At 42.0% G+C, this 20,604-nt stretch overlaps 1 protein-coding gene across 2 annotated transcripts in view; it reads right to left on the reverse strand.

The window, feature by feature from the left end:
* Nucleotides 1–20,604, reverse strand: part of SORCS2 (sortilin related VPS10 domain containing receptor 2) — a 117,242-nt gene that overhangs the window by 28,512 nt on the left and 68,126 nt on the right. For both annotated transcript variants that reach the window (XM_033154146.1, XM_033154145.1), the window contains exons 11-16: nucleotides 16,264–16,366; nucleotides 8,726–8,802; nucleotides 8,087–8,178; nucleotides 3,230–3,337; nucleotides 2,488–2,608; nucleotides 225–358 (exon numbers count right to left, since the gene is read on the reverse strand). In XM_033154146.1, coding sequence (XP_033010037.1) covers nucleotides 225–358; nucleotides 2,488–2,608; nucleotides 3,230–3,337; nucleotides 8,087–8,178; nucleotides 8,726–8,802; nucleotides 16,264–16,366 — 635 coding nt within the window. The remainder of the gene's footprint in view (nucleotides 1–224; nucleotides 359–2,487; nucleotides 2,609–3,229; nucleotides 3,338–8,086; nucleotides 8,179–8,725; nucleotides 8,803–16,263; nucleotides 16,367–20,604) is intronic.

Consider the following 20,604-nt stretch of genomic DNA (forward strand, 5'->3'; position numbering starts at 1 on the left):
GACAAATAACCACCCTAAGAGATGCACAGGTGGGGTAGAACAGCTGGCGATATGAAGCGCTGACTATTACTACTACCACCACCACATCCTCAAAGGAAAGCTAGAAATAATTTTCTCTTTCTAACCAGCACATAACTACCACTTCTGTTAAATATTAGGGTTTCCAGTAAGATTAATGCAGAATATGTAGTTAAGCCGTCACAAAGACCTATAGAAAAGCTCACCATAAGAAATCAGAAGGGCCACACTCACAAGCTATGGAAGTGAGTGCTGATGTAAAGCTTCTTCCTTTAATGCACCACGAGGAACTCTTCCTCTTCCGAAAACTCCTCCGTTGACCCATGATGCAGAGGTCGCCCTGAACATTAGAATGTTAACTCTCATAACTACCAGATAGGATTAAACATACAAAGGTTGTTTGTTTGCTTGTTATTTACCTACCGCCCTTCATCCAAGGATCACAGAAAGGTTTACAGTATAAAAAAACTAAAATACATAGCACAATAACAAAGAAAACAATGAAAACACCCGCACAAATACAGTTTAAAAGGCCATGGATTGTTTACTTAACCGAAGGCCTGGGAGAAGGCCTGGTGCCTAAAGAAGTTTCCCTGAGGAGAGCATTCCACAAACGGGGAGCCACCACAGAAAAGGCCCGCTCTCACGTTACCACCCTTCCAGATTTCAGGCTTCATAGGTCAAAACCAGCAATCTGAATTGGCCTCTACATGGCTTTTAATAATGCAGACTCTCTCACCTTAGCTAACAGCTAGCCAATTCTCTTTAGCACTTAAAAAATAAATTTTTAAATGGTTGACATTAGTAGAGGTAATATTTGATTTATACTAATCAATGTTGGTGACTCCTTAATGGCCAGCTATCAAACTGAATTTCTGTCAGGCTGCTGCCAGTGACTCCTGGCTGGTTGCCCAGGAACGTACAAAGACATGGAAATGTTTCTTACCATCCGCTTTTTGTTCAGTATTTACAGAGAGAGGCTATAGAACCCAGCCTCTTGGATAATGGCGCTGTCCCGAGTGAATCTCCACCCCCATCTCACCCACTCTCTCATTCGTCATTTGCATCATCTCTCCTACGGGTGCTGACAAGCGCCCTCTGTCTTTGAGCTCTTTGCTCTTCTACTTTCAAGGCTCGCCAGGTTCTGGGAGATGAGAGTGTCTGGAATGCTTTCTAAAGACACTGTGTCCATCAGTTCTCCCCCCCCCCCGATGCTTCCTCTTCCTACTCCTCTTCTCCCATTATTTCCCAACTTTTGCCCTCATTGCCTTTGAGCTGTGACCTCCCTTAAACCCTTGTGAATCTAAACTGTTTTCCTCTTCCTCCTCCCTGGAAGGGTCAAGCTGGGGAGGCAGTCTCCACCATTCCTCCTCTGCCCAGTCCCAGACAATTTCTGGGAATAAACAAGACATAGATTTAGAAACCCAAATAATGTCCAAGGGTAGGGAAAATTCTGCCCACAGGCTGGCTGTGGCTTATGAGGCTTCCCCTTCTGGACTGCAACCTCCCCTCCCCACAGTAGAGTGATTAGGCTTGAGGGAAAGTATCTTACTGGAACCAACAAGTGGCTATTAAAGTCTAATTACTCTAGGGGTCTGTCTAATTACTGTGGCAAGCTAGCTTTGTTTGAGGGGGGCACAGATAGGGAGGAAATGGTTAATGTGTGCTGTGACCCCTGTGGAAAATTTCCCCACAACACAATTAGGCATGAAAAAACTTCCTATTGAGTCCTAGACATGTCTACTCAGAAGTAAAGGCTGAGTTTACTCCTTAAACTGCAGTGCAGGACTGCCGCCTTAGTGTTAAATACATGAGCTGTTTTGAGCCTTGGCCTCAAATGTTCCCTACTTTCCTTCCTCTACAAGAGGAGGAAATTAAAAAGTTTTCAATTGGTGTTTATAACAAACTGCAGTTTCTTAGTTTTTCTGAAATTAGAAAACTGTAATTTTTGCAGATCATAGTTAGTTAAGAAACCAAGATATTAAACCAGGATGACACCATGACTTATTAAATAACAATGACAGGTGGGTAGCCGTGTTGGTCTGCCATAGTCAAAACAAAATCGAAAATTCTTTCTAGTAGCACCTTAGAGACCAACTGAGTTTGTTCCTGGTATGAGCTTTCGTGTGCATGCACACGAAAGCTCATACCAGGAACAAACTCAGTTGGTCTCTAAGGTGCTACTAGAAAGAATTTTCGATTTTGTAAATAACAATGGTTTGTGCAAACCACCAGAGTTTTCTGTAATTATTTGAAACAGGCAACTGCAGCTTGTTATATCTAGACCATGAATGGAAGCTTTACATATCCACCCTTTACAAAGAAAAGTGGGAGGCAGGAGAGGAGAAGCACAGAAGCCCGAGGTTCACTGTAGTTTGTACGTGTAACACTAAATAATGCTTTAGTGCTAGATCTGAATGAGACCAGGGTCACCAGTTGTGGCAGCGACTATTTTATCTGAGGTTGTACCTGTAGATTTGTCAGGTCCCAGGATTCATAGTCCTCGTCGGTGCATTCTCGAGGAAAAGAAGGGCGGAAATCTACCTTCACTAACTCCCAATCTGAGCGGAAACTAATGTGTCCAAAGATTCTAAGAGAAAGGTCAAAAGTTTCAGAATAAGGTTTCAGTTAAACAGGGGATAAAATGCAGGAGAGTAACACCAATCAAGAAGTTCTATTTTGGTTGTTGGGTGTAAAAACGTACGTTGCATTTTCAGACTCTTTTAGTACTCACAGTATTTTGTGTACAATTCTACATATCAGTGACAAATTGTGTCCCTATCCCTCCCTTCACAGTGCCTGGGGACAATCAGGGCTCACCCACACTTCCGTTTGCCCCACTGATGTCACCCAGGAAAACCAATGGTTTAGCTCTGAATCAGAACAAACAGCAATCAGGGTTTTGGGAAACTGCTCTTACTCATGCATTCTAGGCAGAGGACAAGCAGAAGTGTGGACGAGTCCTTGTCACTAGGAAAGATAAACAGGGGCAAGTGGTGACCAGTGTCTCCTCCTTCCCTGCATGTTTCCTTATCATCCTCAACAGTCTTCTCTGCCCATCTCTAGGGGAACTTTCAGAATTTTCAGACATGAGAATCTGTGTTACCTGTGGAGGTTGATGCGATTCACACACAAACAAGGAATGTCTTCTAAAGGCAACTTCCAACTTTCCCCATGCAGTTTGTGTACTGGTGCAGTAGATTCTACTTACGTCATGACTAAAGTCTCATCTCCAGGCTCACTGAGTAGGCCATCAACAAAAACGGAGATACTGGTGAAGTTATGAGTGCTCCATGTTTGGCCTTCATCAACACTAAACCTGTAAATGAAAAAAATATTGTTTCTTATTTATTGCAGGTCTCATTTATACAGAATGGTTTGAAAATAAGTACTGATCATCATCATTAGAAATAATTAATTAAGCCATAGGACTTTAAAAGCCCACAGTAGCTGAGTTGTGAATGTACGCAAGGAGGATGCGTGAATGTTATACAACAGTACAGTGGTACCTCGGGTTACATACGCTTCAGTTTACATAAGCTTCAGGTTACAGGCTCCGCTAACCCAGAAATAACACTTCAGGTTAAGAACTTTGCTTCAGGATGAGAACAGAAATTGTGCTCTGGCGGCACAGGGGCAGCGGGAGGCCCCATTAGCTAAAGTGGTGCTTCAGGTTAAGAACGGACCTCCGGAACGAATTAAGTACGTAACCAGGGGTACCACTGTATTTTAATTCTTAGGTGCAGATTTTGCTGAGTGATTTTATTGTACTGAACCTTTCGGAGTTTTGTCTATATGCCAATAAAGGTTTGAGATTGAATGTACTGAATCCATCCTCTAAAAGTCATGGAGGAGGAAGACAGCAATGAAGGGAAAAGGTCACAATGTGTGGGTGCCTATTTTGGTTGTTATTGTGGGATGTAAAAGGACAGGGGCAGTCAAACCCAACTTCCTTATATGGAACTCTACAGTTGGGAGTGAACTCTACAGTTGGGAGCTTCCAACTGTAGTATATGCCGAGTCTCCATGTCGCTGGTCAGTTGTCGTGTTGATCTCTAAGACAGTTTAAAAGCAGCATTATTAAAATGCACCGTTGGCACTAGGCCAAAAGTAAAAAGAGGGACTTTCTCTCAAAAGGAGAAAGTCACCATATGTATATTATTTAGTAACTTTTAAGCCTGCCTCTAGGATCCTTGTGTGACTAGATGATTACTTGTAAGTAAACGTTATACACTTTACCAAACACTGTGAAGTGTCTTATTGAAAGAGGGATAAAAAGGGGAAGACACCAGGACAATATTTTTAATGACTCTAGCGAGTCTATGCAAACTATCTGCTGCGCATATGAAGTAAAAAGGGAATGTTAGCTCTGCTGATATTATTGAGCTTGTAAACGCAAGTTGGGATAGGATATCTAAAACAATATATCCTCTCCCACATCCCTCAACATTCCCACAGTTATCCCAGTCAGCTAAATCTCTCCACCAGTACAATTCCCTCAAACAACCATATCAGTTCTCCAAATTGGAAACCTAAAATCTTCACATTCCATTGTAGAATAGCATGCCTTGCACACTGCACCAGTAAATCAATGACTGATAAGCACCCCAGAGGAAACAACACAATATTTGCCATGCAGAGACAAATTATGGTGGTTTAGTATGTACAGAAGCTTCTCTCTGAGTCAAGACAGCTGAAGGGATTCCGCCTATAAAAAGAGACGGGAATCAACTATAGGGAATAGCAAGACCTAAGAATATGTGTTCAGTTGTGCTATGATTGTTACTACTTGTTTTAGAATAAAGTGCTTGTGATTTACTTCTGTCTTGATTCTTAGACATACATGTAAATATTCCTTCCAGCATTATAACATCTACTCTGGTGACCTGCTGTGGAAGTTCAGCTTCACATATGATGAAGATGTCCATATTGTTACAAAAGTCAGGTGCCTGCCCCTCTCTCTATGTTCCTTTGGAGAATAGAAGACATGGCGGAGACTGTTGTGCTTTAAGAAATATGTTTCCCCCCACCTATTTGCACCTTCAGTCTGCATGGAGGAAGTCCAGATCTCACAGTATGGCCTGCAGCAGTGCAGACAACCTTTCATCTCCCTCTCCAAGATGGATCTCCACCATCCTTCCTCCTTCTCTCTCCCTTGCTTGAAAACTTCCTTTTCCTGTCCCCTCAAACATACATCCCATCAACATCTCACCCCACAGGCTAAAGGATTCCTCTCCTCAATGGCCCATCAACACATTTGTCATGTTAGATTTGTTCCAACCAATGAATTCTTTTGCAACTTGTATTCTCCTTTCATATCACAAATAACCAAAACCCTAGCATTTGTTAATTTACCTTACATCTATAACACCATTCAGAGTGCCAGGCATGGAGGTCAACAACAAAGATACATGCTGCTCTAGACAGATGTCTATGGAAGGATCACACTATAAGCTGCAATTTAAAAGTTGGTGTTAGCCCCTCTCCTCCAGTAAACCAACATTGTTGTTGTTGTTGTTCAGTCGTTCAATCGTGTCCGACTCTTCGTGACCCCATGGAGCAGAGCACGCCAGGCATGCCTATCTTTCACTGCCTCCCGCAGTTTGGCCAAACACATACTAGTTGCTTTGAGAACACTGTCCAACCATCTCATCCTCTGTCGTCCCCTTCTCCTTGTGCCCTCCATCTTTCCCAACATCAGGGTCTTTTCCAGGGAGTCTTCTCATCTCATGAGGTAGCGAAAGTACTGGAGCCTCAACTTCAGGATCTGTCCTTCCAGTGAGCACTCAGGGCTGATTTCTTTAAGGATGGATAAGTTTGATCTTTTTGCAGTCCTCCAGCACCATAATTCAAAAGCATCAATTCTTTGGCGATCAGTCTTCTTTATGGTTCCAGCTCTCACTTCCATACATTACTACTGGGAAAACCATAGCTTTAACTATACAGACCTTTGTCGGCAAGGTGATGTCTCTGCTTTTTAAGATGCTGTCTAGGTATGTCATTGCTTTCCAACATGGTGGGTTTTATATTAGTCCTGAGTCTGCAAATTTTCTCATATATGGGCTTATCCACACTTACCTTTTGCTCTGTTCTTTCCACATACAGGTCTGCATTTAAAAGCTCCATGTTCAAACATGGTTTTTTCTTGCCTCTAAGCTTTCCCCACAAAAACCCACACTTTAGAGCTTAACCAGAGCAAACATCAATTTGGGTTTTCTACAGATTGCCATTTGCTCTGATTGAGCTTTAAAGAGCAGATTTTCACATGGACTGTGCCTGGAGAGAGTAGAGGAAAGGTAAGTGTGGATAAGCTCTATTATTTTTCTAAGTCCTATAGTATTCTGGAGAATCCCAGGTTTATGCACTAGCCTAAGCTGCAGGAGGGTGGGGGGAACCCCACCCACAGTTTAAGGGCCTTGCTAGACAGGTGGTGCTGTGGGTTAAACCACAGAGCCTGGGGCTTGCTGATCAGAAGGTCAGCGGTTCGAATCCCCGTGATGGGGTGAGCTCCCGTTGCTTGGTCCCAGCTCCTGCCCACCTAGCAGTTCAAAAGCACGTCCAAGTGCAAGTAGATAAATAGGTACCGCTCCGGTGGGAAGGTAAATGGCGTTTCTGTGCACTGCTCTGGTTTGCCAGAAGTGGCTTAGTCATGCTGGCCACATGACTTGTACGCCGTCTCCCTCGGCCTATAGAGCGAGATGAGCACCGCAACCCCAGAGTCGTCCACGACTGGACCTAATGGTCAGGGGTCCCTTTACCTTTACCTAGACAGGACACTAAACTTGACGTTATGACGTTTAAAAAACATCAGTTAAGGGCAGGTGTGGGAGCCGTTTTCATTGGGACTGTGGCTTGGGGAGAGGGCCTAACTATTTGCTCCCTCCCTGAACAGTGTAGACAGAAACTGTAACATCTCACAACTGCTGATAAGTCCAGAGAGAGAAACTTCTATTAAGGTGAAAGGGAGCTTTCCTCATGGAGTAACTGCTACAGGGGAGAGAGATTTTCATTGTGATACAGTTCTGATGAAAATCACACTGTGCACCTGGTGTTTGTTTGTTTGTTTTGAAAGATGCAGCAGCAAGTGATTTAGTGCAATGTCTCTTTTGGCTCCAAGTGTGTACTCAAACCTTGCATTCTCTAGTATCTATCAGTAGATTCTCTTTTCATCCTCACCTTTAGAAAACAGAATTCATGAAGAATTAGTACATTCTGGAATCTTGCCTAACTCAAAAGCTTGGTGTAGGGCTCTACACTAAATATAGAAGCACAGGGCTGCAAATGAGTCTCTAGTTCTCATCCAAACCTGCAGCCTATTCCAAGGTCCCCCATGCGCCAAACCTACGCAGGTTGACCCAGTAATCCAGTCCAGTGTGCTTCAACAGGTTGAAACAAAGTTGTCTCACACCACACCAGACACAAACATATAACTCAAGGAATAATTAATTTAAACAAATTTGAATGATTCAAGGAAATATTGCCAGCAACACAAGAAAACCAGGCAAGCACTGCACAGAAACATGACTTAGCTGCTTTAACCTGGGGGACAGTCCTTCACAGTCCTAACCCCTACCCACTGTAACACTATTCAGGTGATCCTCATGCCTACAGTGAATATTTATAGAAGGGGAGTAGGATGGTAGTGATGTTCCACCCCTCGGCTACTCAACTTCACAATACGGTCTGTGCAGCATGCATGTATGCTTTGTACATGTGGCTGGGTATCCTGCAAAAAGTGTGATGATCATCTTAATGAGTAGAGTTCATATCTAACCTAAAGGAGGTTTCACTGGGATCAAAGCACTGCCCATTCAGCATCCTGCCTCTGTCTGCAACAGACTCTGATAACCCAGAGGAAGCACGCTCAACAAAAAGCCTGCCCCATCTATGAATGATCTTTGTATCATTCAGAGAGGTCCGGTGTTTATTACTGCATCAATATAACCAAACCATCATCTTTGCAGAGCAAATATTAGATTAGTAAATTCTTGGAGGGAAAAACTCATATCAACCAATGGAATAGGCTTGTTCCTGAAAATGTGGCAATAGAAGTTTACTGTAGAATTACTTGAGTATTTTCAGTGGAATAGAGGTGTCTTTGATGGCCACAATCACTCCACCGTGATCCAGATACAAGATGTGATGCTCCTCTTCAAAAACCTAGAAAGCAAGGGGGAAACCCAATAAATGACCATGCTTTGGGCTGGGCTGGGGAATGTATTACTAAAGTATCCCATGCTATAGATTTAATTATTAATTAAATGTGTTGACCAGTCCTTAAAACACTGAAATGGTTACACATTTTCTTGAACTGACTGTATATTGTGCTAGACTTGTTTAAATACATAAGAAATATTTGAATATGTGGGGTGGAATTCTGTGTCTATGGTGCTTAATCCATCAGAGCAAGCATTCTATTCGGAAAAATCTCCCCTATCCTCCCCCAGCTCGCAGCTCTGTGGGGCTCTCCCAATCTCTCAGAGCAGATTTAGGTAGGGTGAATTGCATGAGGCAAATGTTTGCACCGGTCACTTTATAGTCTAACTTTACCGGAAGCAACCCCCAAAGGAAGAGTGGACGGGATATCAGTCTTAGTCTGACTAGGGGAGCGCTACTGCAATAATATGAGAAGAGACGCCTGAGCCAGTAAGGAAATGGAGATAGCAATCTACACACAAACACAACATAACAGATTCATTTTCCTTACTTGTCTCCAGGTTTTGCCACAGTCAGATGTTATATACATTTCTTCTTTATATTCAACAAGCTGGGCACCCAGATTACCTGGGAACAAAGGCAAATTAGGCAAGGGTTACTCATGGTTATTTGTTCCGAAACCCAAGCACCCACCTACCCCACAGGCAAGGGGCTTTCATCTTATGATTAGAATTAGCCTCACAAAAGCTGTCAAAGGCGGTCTATGTCTTCCAGGTTCCCAACAGCAACCCCCGCATCCAATAATGAGTCAGGCAGTTCTGAAGAATTACAGTTAAAGACTTTACAATTACCAGACCATTTAACTGCATGACTGAAATGGAATGACTAGTGGTCCAAGTTCTGTCTCGAAGCAGAATATCTTATTTCCTCTGCCAGGGGCTTGTTCAACTTTGGCTGCAGAGAGCTGCCCTTATACTCTCTCAAGTTAGAGTAATCCCTTCTTGGCACAGCCTCAATGCTCAGTTGCATTAACTATTCCCTCTCTTTGTATGAGAGACTCTCAAAAATTTGCACATGCCATTTTAATAACAATAGCAATAGCAATAATAATATTTATACCCGCCCATCTGGCTGGGTTGCCCCAGATACTCTGGGCGGCTTCCAACACATAATAAATCATTTTAATCATTTATGTTGATTAAGCATGCCTGGTTCCACATATATGCGTATTCCTCACTGTTACACCCCATACGCTGGCTGATGTAGAGAAGTACTTTATGAGAACGTAAGAACATAAAAATAGCCTGCTGGATTAGGCCAACGGCCCATCTAGTCCAGCGTCCTGTTCTCACAGTGGCCACTCAAGATGCCTGTGGAAAACCAGTGAGCAGAACATGAGAACAAGAAGCCTCTCTCCTCCAGTGGTTTCCATCCACTGTTATTCGGAAGCACTGCTGCCTCCAACTGTGGAGATAGCCACCATAGCTAGTAGCCATTGATAGCCCTCTCCTCCATGGGCCAAGTGTCTGCTTCACCTGCTGAGCAGCAGCCTGAAGGAATGGAAACACAGGGACTGTGTCTCTACTGTGGAGGCCGGGGACATTCGTCGTTCCTGACCAGACCTTGCTGCTTCTTACTTCTCATGTCCTTGGACCCTCGGCTTTCTTGACTCCCAGACCATCTGACTGTGTGAACTGAGATACTCCTGACCTTAGGACTGACTGGACTGGACTGGACCTTGTATACAGACTCTGCCTTCAGGGAAGTACCCCACTGAGACTTGGCTGGCAGCACAGGACCACGACAGTCTAATTCTCTTTTAAAGTCATCTAAGTTGGTGGCTGCCACTGCCTCTGTGGGAGCGAGTTCCATATTTTGACTACGCACTACGTAAGGAAGTACTTTCTTTCACCTGTCCTAAATCTTCCAACATTCAGCTCCACTGGATGTCTGTGAGTTCTAGTGTTGTGCAATGCATAATTTCATAAACTTATACCATGTCACCTCTTACTTGCCATTTCTCTAAACTAAAAAGTCCCAAGCACTGCAACCTTTCTTCATGGGGGAGTTGCTCCAACCCTTGATCACTTTGTTGTTGTTGTTGTTTTTTTACTGACGCTTTTTAAATGTTTCTTGTAAATACTTTAGAGGTTTCCTTTCAATCAACATTTTGTTAAATAAAATAATTGTATAATGCAAATAGGGCCACAGTGTTCAGGCTCAGCATGGAAGATGAAGGGCTGCCAGAATTAGTTATCAAATATGCTAAGCCCCTCCCAAACACAGCCCCCCAAACCTGGAATGCACTCTACAAACTCACCCCAATTTTTTAAATTTTATTTTTTTATCTATTGCTAAGCTATGACAGGCACTGTGGTTTAAACCACTGTGCCGCTTGGACTTGCCGATCGGAAGGTCAGTGGTTCGAGGCCCTGTGACAGGGTGAGCTCCCATTGTTCAGTCCCAGCTCCTGCCAACCTAGCAGTTCAAAAGCACGTCAAAAAGTGCAAGTAGATAAATAGGTACCACTCCGGCGGGAAGGTAAACGGCGTTTCCGTGCACTGCTCTGGCTTTACCAGAAGCGGCTTAGTCATGCTGGTCACATGACCCAGAAAAACTGTCTGCAGACCAACGCCGGCTCCCTCAGCCAATAAAGCGAGATGAGCACCACAACCCCAGAGTTGTCCGCGACTGGACCTAATGGTCAGGGGTCCCTTTACCCTTTACCTTAAGCTATAACAGAAACACTGAAATGAAAGCAAGACAATGCCTATTGTGAGAACATCTGAACCTCAAAATGATGCAGGAGAGATTTTTATTACTTCTGCAGGTGTAAATAAAGTAACATTGTGGCTGGTGTTTGCTCAATGAAGTTGAACAAATGTTAAAACAAAGGAGCATGGAGACTTGAATATGTTTTCACCTAACTTTATGTAATACTTGTCTAGTCCACATATTTTTAAATGTGTGGCTCACTTAAAGCCAACACTGGAAAATATTTCAACTGTATTCCTTCTGGGTATTAACTGTGTGTGTCACACAACTTTTATTCAGAGTAGACCCGATGAAATTAGGTCTACTATGAATAAAAGTTGCATAACACACACAGTTAATACCCAGAGGGCAATTAATTTCAATGGATCCACTCTCAGTAAAATTTAGTTGAATACCACATTCTGTTATTTTATTGAAGGAGGAGACCTATGAACATATAACTATGAGTAAGCACCATGAAACATAGCAGGATGCAATTCTGATTAAACTGCCTAGGACTGGGCTGTATGGCAACTTTGTATAAAACTACACTCACCACTATTAATTGCTATATTTAATCTAGTTTAATGAGCTTTTTTGTTATTTCCTCTGGGACCTTTCCAGGAATAGAAATTTCCTTAGTCATCCTTTTTCTATTTGCAACTAATGCAAGTGATGTGCATTTCTTTCTTTCTTTCTTTTTTTAAAAAACAACCTTATCTTTCATTTCATTATTTCCCTTAATTTTATTTTTCAGATGGCAAGAGAGTTTTACTTTGGTGCTTCTGGAGGTTACCATTCCCCCCATCCCCCCCCAAAAAAGATGCTGTGTTATTTAAAATAGCAGACAACATTTTTTTTTCACCTGAATGCCCAAAGACAATGTAAAATTCAGAGCATTTTTTAAGGGTGAGGGAGAAGTCACTGGAGTTAGCTCACTGCCACCATTGCCACTCCTGAAGGTAAGCCCCCAACTCTGAATGGTACCAATTAAGAGCAAATAGATACAAATATAAGTAACAAGAACTATTTTCATTCACATTCTTTTGATACTCTGTGTATTCTTTTTGAACGAAGTAAAACCGAACTGAATGAATCCCATTTGATTTAACTGTTAATTCATTATGAAAAGAATGCTCACCCTTATTAAGATCCAAGGACAAAATTAGTTTTTCTCCGGTCTTCTAGGAGGAAACTGGTTTCCCAGGAGTTCTGCTCTGATAGCAAAGAAACTGGGAAAGCTCACCCGGCCTGGACACTTACTAGGTCCTGCTCATCTGAATTAATTTGGGATTAACAATGTATCCTTGAGCATGCTTTCGGTTGGCCTCATCATTGTTTGGATCAACGCGGCTAAATATCATGTCACAACTTTCCTTCTTTGTGAAGTCAGAAGCTGAGCAGTCTCAGTAATTCAGGCTTGCCCCCAGTCTCTTCTTCTAAGCTGAACAATGGCCCCACTGTATCTCTTTGGCTTCCGCCAGTTTCTAACAACTCATCCTCTGCCTTTACTTTCCGATTCTGTTCTGGCAAGCTTGTGCTACATCAGTGTCTACTTCCTTGAGATTTCTTCTATAGACATTAAATCTATACAAACAAACAGTGAGTTTTCATATAATTACAAAGACCCCTATGCAGCCAGTTTGGTTTTCTGCCATTCTTTCCCCCTCACTAGTGTGTGTCGTTGGTATCACACTTCAAAAATGAAGCACTTCATTCCACAGGGGTTTACTTTCTTTCGGTGCTTGTAAAAATCCACTTTCTGAAATATAATTCAATACATTTTTACTGTTTCATCTTCTGTCTTGATGCCTATGTTGACTGTCTCCCCCAAAGTGACTTCCTGTTGGTCAAACCCAGAACTTTAATTGCATAGCCTCTGGCTGTCTCTTCTGACTACCAGAGAACAGAAGGCTTTTTGCAGTGTACAGTATATATAGGCTGCTGCCTCTCTCTCGACGCCTTCAAAAGTAACTTTCCAGATATGAGAGACACCCCATTTCACTTCAGTAGTAAGAACTAGATTTTAAATTCTAGTTTGCTCCTCAAACTGGTATAAAACAACACATATGACTAACAGGAAGCCACTAGTTGTCTCTTGCTGGGCTGCACAATTTACTACAAACATCAACACAAAAGTTGATGTTTTCTGATCAGTCGCTGAGCTTGCATCTTCATCCTACACTTCAACAGTGGTCCTACACTTACGGTGTTCTGGCCTTGGTCACACACATGCCTCTAAGTTTTGTAAGACCAGGAACATAAAAAACACTGAACGCCAGTCCAAGAAGCAAAGTGGGATGTTAGCCGGTTACTGATAATTAGATATGTTTTTCAAAAATAGAATTAGACATTGGTTTTAGTTTTGGGTGCCTAAATTTTAACCTTAATTCTTTTTAGATATGTTTTATCAAAGTGATAATATTGGTCCCTGTGAGTTTTGTTATTATATCCGCGGCCTGTATTGGGTCGTCGTTTTATTTGATTTTATCTGATTTTTGATTGACTGCTTGTTTTGTATTGTATGATTGTATTGTATGATGGGCGCAAATGCCGAATAAACATCTATCTATCTAAGCAAAGTAAAGAAAGTACAGGGTAAAGTAAAGGGTACAAATGCGTGCAAGATTCTCCCTTCAGGACCTGCCTTCTATGTGCCATGAGGTCAGGTGAGGCAGGGGATGAGCCAAAGGTCTGTTCCCAATCTTCCTGCACACAGAAGTGAGGTTGGAAGTAAGGCCTCAACTGGTTCTAAGAATCTGAGAAGAGTGCTAGAAGATGAAACTGAGAACTGGTGCTAGAATTCTGGACTATACTGCTCCAGACTACATTGAATCCTCCCACATAACAAACTCTCTATATGAAATAAACAAGCATATTAAAGAGAGGGCTATGCCTTCTGATATGCTAGCTTCTGATACACCTACTTAAAAGAAAAAGTAATTAATTGGGAGCATTCAAAAAGATGATTACTCTCACTTGCTGTATGAAGTGATAACAGTCAAGGAAACTATTACACTCATTCTGCATTAAAATGCTATATGTGATGCTCTGTGGAACACCCTCCTATCAGATGTCAAGGAAATAAACAACTACCTGACTTTTAGAAGACATCTGAAGGCAGTGCTCAGAGAGGCTGGGGGATGAGGGAACACAGTCAGATGGGTGGTTATATATAATAAAAAATAAAATTATCAACATCAGCAGGGAAAGAGCTCATCTACACTTCTGCTTGACCCGTGCCTAGAAAGCAAGAGTCCCAGTGGTTTTCCCCTTGCCCTGCTCCTTTCCAAGGGAATACCTGCTCTTTAGCAAAAGATCTGAATAAATGGCAATCCAGGGAAAACCCGAAGTGCTGTTTGCTCCAACTGAACACTAAAGAGTGGTTTTCCCTAGGGGAAAGCAGCAGGAGAAGAGGACGTGTAGTTAAGTCCAGGGGTCCCTGTGACCTCAAAAGGGCTTTGCCTTTTGTGTCTTGTTTTTGAATTGTAGGCTAACTTGTTTCTTTTTTCCTTTTCCTTTTAATTCATACAGTGCTAGTGCAACTTCAGTCACTTTCAAAGTAATTAATAATGAACAGATTTGCATTCAATATTTATTCATTTAAAATTTTGGACTGAGAGGGAGGATTGGAAAAATTACGTGAAAAACACTTCCATTGTGAGAATATAATTTTGAATCCTGTTTAGCGTTGCCGGTGTTCCCTGTTTTTCTCCAGGTGGTTGCTGCACTGCTGCAGTCTCTTTCCTGATTTCGTCACATGGGTGATCCAAGCTAAGCAGGACCATACAGTGAACAGGTTGACATCACTACACTACAGTATATAGCCAATAATATTTGGCAATGTGCTATCACTGAAGGGAAATGAAGTCAACTGAGAGAGAAGGCAAGAAAAAGGTAGTGCAATGAATAGGCAAATATTTTCCCCAGCGGCTCTGATGATTCTGATGTTGTATCAATGGTGCTTTTGGTTCAGCCCCTGTAAACAACACTATAGTGGGAAGGTGTCTGCAATCAGTTACTCCAGGGGTGGAGCACTAAGGGACAGAGCCAGGTTGTTTGTGTCAGTATTTTCATCCCTCCCATTGCAAGGATCACCTGATCATGATGTTTTACTTTCAGTCTGTGAGAAAGGAGGAGGCAGAAGCCACTCTTCGAGACTTCTGTCTCTAGTACTGCAGGACTGATCTGTCTAGAGACAGGATGGCTGCATGAGAGCTACTTCTCTCGTACATGTTTGTTATGTTCCTTTAATAATTTAACTGGTAGAAATAAATTAGGTATGCTACAAAACCTCCACAGCTTTGCTTCTGTTTACTCTGCTGAATTTGGGTGCTCACATGAGCAGATGTGAGTCCACAGCACCAGGACCTATTCCTCAGGAATGCTGTGTTGCTGTTCCTGCGTTCCTGTGATCGGAAGGTCGGAGAAGGTGCTCCCGTCGCCCAGCACATGCAGGCGCTGAAGACGTGGGCTGAACATGGGTGTACAGAAAGCTTGTTCAGATAGAGATGAATCACTTTACATCAAGCTAAGGCAGCAGAAATTTATCATGGATCAGAGCAAAAAGCATTTGCATGCACTTGGTTAATTATGTTCCACAATATCTCGGTCTGTCTTCAAACTTCAGTTAATTCATACGTGAACTACAGTAGTGAAGAGGTAAAGGAGGAACAGACAGATTCAGTCCTTCACCCCCAGATTCTGCCTCCCACCCCCGCTTTCACCCCACTGTCCCATCTCCTCTTCTGCTCATGGGATTGTTTCTCTTGCTCCCACTGGATGTTCTGCACTCAGGGCAAGAGTGGAAGGGCTGTGAGTCTGTGAACTGCACAGCGTCACGTGGCTTTCCTCTGGCCTCTCTCTCTCCTCCTGGGTGCAGTGCGCTTGGTGCTCAACTTGCCTGGAGAAAGAGGGGAACACAATACTCCACACAGCACCCAGTGGCTCCCACCTTCCTCCTGTTATTATTACCAAGTGCTTGTTGCTGCCACTGCCTCTTCTTTCCCTTGTCAGGAATAAAAAGAATTAGATACCCTGCATTTTCCTCTCCACCTACGGTGTGGCATCTGTGGTGATGGCATCAACAGGTACAGCAAGGTCAGCATAGGAAGGTAAAAGCAAAACAGAGGAGAGAGCCCCATCCTTGGTCATTTCTGTGCTGCTTAATCCTTCAAGCACAATGAAAATAATCAGGCACATAGGAAGTAAGTTATCTGCTTTATATGGATAGATAATATGCAATGGAGAATTGGTTAAATGTCATACTGTATAATATTATGTAACTTTTTGATCAACGAACACCAAAAACAAAGTGCACTCTCTTTTTTTTACCTGCCCCCATTATGAGTCCTGGTGCCGTTTCCTTGGTATGAACCATTCCTGACACATATGGATTGTCTGGCCAGCGGAGATGGAGGTGAAGGTGGCAATCGGGCTATAAAGATAACAAAGGAAAGTCTTTGTTTTTAGCAGAATGGCAGGAATGCCTCTAATTTTTGAAACAGCCACACACTATGGGTAAATGGTATGTAATGACAGCTCTCTCTGGAGAGACAAGGGTAATTATTTCATGAAGACACACTATTAATACAGCTACTATTTCTGCTTCGACTACTGCTTCCTGTGCTGATGTAATGTGCATTAATGCCAACAGCACAGTGGAGCAGACACTGTATTGAGATATTACCCTATTGTATCTCTAAGAGCATTAGCACTGTTAGATTTTGGTGGTCTTTGAAAAGGTCACCCATCCTTTGCTTAATCAGATTGAAATCGCAGCAGGAAAAAACATCAAGACACAATCAACTAAATGTGTTGTCACATGGATGTTTTACATAGTAGCCATCGCTTTGAGAAATATATTTTTAAGAGAATTCCCCTAGTTCATGGTAATTCCATTTATACTTCTTTCTGCACTGGAATAAGCATGTATCTCCCATATATATATCTGACAACCCTGTGGTTTTCTACTGTATCTAATTTCTTCCTCCAGGCTTGGAAGTGATTGTGATTATTACAAGTAAATAAAGAAGATTCATTGCAAAATCAAAAGAAATATCCCTGTTACACCCTTCTGTTTCAAATAAATAAATAAAGCAAGCAAGCAAGGGTTAACCAACCAAATTTTTGCAAAGATGATAATGTGTGGTCATCAATTGTAAACTACGCTTATTCTTATTCACAATTTATTTTTTTACAGTATTGGTATTTCTATCCTGCTCTTCACCCTAAGGGTGCATCAATAGAAATAAAAAACAGTAATAATCAAAATCTATAATAGAAACATTACATTTCCAAAAGAAAGATCCACAGTTGATGATTAGAAGATCTGGTATAAAAAAGTACTTCCTGCATTTTTTTCAACAAAGAATCACTGTCCAAAGAATCACCCTCTCAGTCATTCACTGGAATCACTTCAAACTTAGATCTGGGACTTCACAAATGTATTTACAGGAGGGGTCATCTACACTTCTGATTGTCCTGTGTCTAGAAAGTGTGGGTGCAAGCAGCTTTCCCCTTGTCCTGCTCCTTTCCCAAGGGAAATCCGCTCTTCATTTCTAAAACTTGCTGTTTGTTCCAGCTGAGAGCTAAAGATTGGTTTTCCCAGGGGGAAAGTGATAGGACAAAAGGAAGTGTGGATGAGCCCAGATATGATCCAGCAAACTCATTTTTTCTCAGTTTCACATTTTCCCAACATTAAGTTCAGTTCTCCACATTTCTGCAGAAGTCTGTGATTTTCACAATTCTTTTTTAAAAAATGCTCCCATTAAAATTCATCAGAGAATCTCTCCTAACAGACACATATCTGTATGCAATTTCTCCCAACACAGTGCATACACTATTTTCACTAATATATGCATTTATATGCACACTTTACCCCAGTAAGTGCATTTTTGTACACACCACATGGCTGGAGAATAACATTGCAAAATATCAATTGCAAAAGCATGAATTTCAAAGGATGACTGCATTTCAATGGATTGTTTCAGAACGTGCAAATTAGGTACTGGGGGTGTCAGGGGGGTCATGGCCCCACATGCAACCCTCAGGCCCAGTTTTAAATTCATTGTGAGTACTCTGGCATGATTCCAAAATACTGCCTCTAAATGCGCTCTGGAGATGAGCCACAGCACCTTTCGGCATCTTAATTTGGAAGCCCGGGTTGGGTGGTGTGCCCCAACTGGGGATTCGGAAAGAGTGTTTGATGTTGGGTTCTTTCCCCCTGCCCTCAGAAAGACCACAGTGCTCTATCTATATTCTAATAATTCCTGTGCTTATATTTATGTAGCTAAATTGCACCAAGAGTAGCAGATTAAGGGTAATCCCAAGTAGAAAAAATCCAAAAGGAAAAAGAGATGGGGAGACTGCCCTAACAGCCCCATAAGATCAGGCATGGTAGCAGCTGCAGTTCAGGTCCTCCAACCCTGCTCTAAGGTCTGTGTGAACCTGTTTTTCAAACAAACTGGTGTTTTGCATCAACTCAGACTGATGGAAACATTCCACAGTTGACTCCGTAGATAAAATACTTTTGAGTATTCCATGACATCCCTTCAGCACAAAACACACACAATCCCTTAATGCATAACAGTTTAGAAAAACACAGTAATCAATCCTCATATAGGGAAAAAAGTGTGGGAAATAAAGCATTCTGTGATATAAGTGAGGAGAGGACCTGTGGGATCAAGTACACTAGCTCTGCCCTTCATCCCCATCCTCATCAACCTCCATGAATTGGAGAGCCGGTGTGGCATTGTGGTTAGAGTGTCAGACGATGACCTGGGAGAGACCAGGGTTCAAATCCCCACTTGACCATGAAGTGCAATGGGTGACCTCTGGCCAGTCAGCCTAACCTACCTCACAGAGTTATTATTGTGGGGATTAAACAAGGAGGGGGAGAGCCGTGTATGCTACCTTGAGCTCCTTTGAGAAAAAAGTGGGATATAAATGTAAATGAATGAATGAATGAATGGTCTGAAATGGGGAGAGTTATATGCTCACAGATGCTCCCCATGCTACAGTACTCATGTAGGCTCTCCAAGTAATGGAGAAAACCTGATTTTCCAGGATTTCAAACTGCGTAGGGAGCCTAGGCAAGTACAGGAGGCTCCCTGCTTCAGACAGTCACTCTTCAACAGCTAGTGTTCTTGTCCTCATGAACAATATTCACATGTGGAATTTCCAGATCACCATAATGCCCGAATAGGGCTAAGATACAAAAGGGGAAATGTGTAGCAGCTTCAAAGCTGTTGTCCTTTACAATTACCAACACCACCATATGAGTATTATTATTCCCATGTCCCAGGTGGAGGGGCAAGGCTGAGAAAGAATGGTGGCAAATTAATTATATTTACATGCATTATGAAGCTGTTACTCTGAATTGAAAGGAAGGTGAAAGGATGGAGGAAGGTTGGATGGACAACTGTCAAGAGGTTGGATAGCTATCTGTCATGGATACTTTAGCTGATATTCCTGTATTGCAGGGGGTTGGACTAGATGACCCTTGGGTCCCTTCCAACTCTACGGTTCTATGATTCTAAAACCATTACAATACATTTCTTATGCAAGAGAGGCCCATGTCACTACAGCCCCCACTTCTTCCTGTTTAGTGATCAAGTTCCACCTTTTGTCCCAAATGCCAAATCATGCTCTTTGGAGTTTTGTTTTGTTTTAAATGAAAATTAGTGAAATAGAAACAATTCAATCCCATATGGCCCAAATGTAAGCACACACAACTATACCGGTGAATTGTAGTAATTAGCCTGGCCTAATGGCAAATACTAATGGTGAGCTGACCAGAGGGGCTGGGAAACCCAGCCAGATGGGTGGGGGTATAAATATTATTATTATTATTATTATTATTATTACTGATGCAGAACACATAAATCTTGATTTCCTGTATTTGAGACTGTAACTTTTCAGAAATCTAAGTTAATATAATATTTTAACACAGCTCTCATTGGACCTGAAAATCTGTATGTGACTGGCCATTTAAACAAAATAAATAGGGTTGTTGTGCTTAAACTTTTGCTGCTTTAGGTTACAGCATGGATCCAGTTTTTTATTTTGTAAAAATAACAGCAGTAGAAGAAGAAAAATTGCATAGTCTCAAGGGACGCTGAGATTATACAAGAAAGACACGTCCAAATTTCATATTCAAATTTCCTGGTCATACTATGCAAGAACAAATACTGTTTTGCTTGAAAGATATTGAATATTACTTTCTCACTCATGCTAATCAGATTTGTATATTTGATCAATCAAAGCTTGTTCCAAATCCAGGTAAATTCCAGAGCAGGAGAATCAATCTGAACATGCAGCAGAACCACAAGGTGGCGCCTCCTATACTGGATCCCTTTTGGATGGCAGCCCTGGGGGCCCTCCTGGGGGCTGAGAAATGTAACTGCACCTAGAAAAGTTGCACGTCCAGGAGAAGAGTTCAAGGCTGGCCTTCTCACTGATGGCTAGCATTTTATGTGCAGGGAATTGTCTCATGGAGGAACATTAAACTGTGAAATTCTTCATCTGGAGCTTGAAAAGGTACTAGGAAAATTGGATTGTTATGCTGAATGTTTAGATTAATTCCTGAAAATCTGAACAAACATTTTAGGGTGGAAAAAAACCTCAACACCTATAATATATTATAACTATTTTTGTCATTACAAATTGGGGGGG

This window comes from Lacerta agilis, chromosome 7 (assembly GCF_009819535.1).
Source record: "Lacerta agilis isolate rLacAgi1 chromosome 7, rLacAgi1.pri, whole genome shotgun sequence".
NCBI classification, from domain to species: domain Eukaryota; kingdom Metazoa; phylum Chordata; class Lepidosauria; order Squamata; family Lacertidae; genus Lacerta; species Lacerta agilis.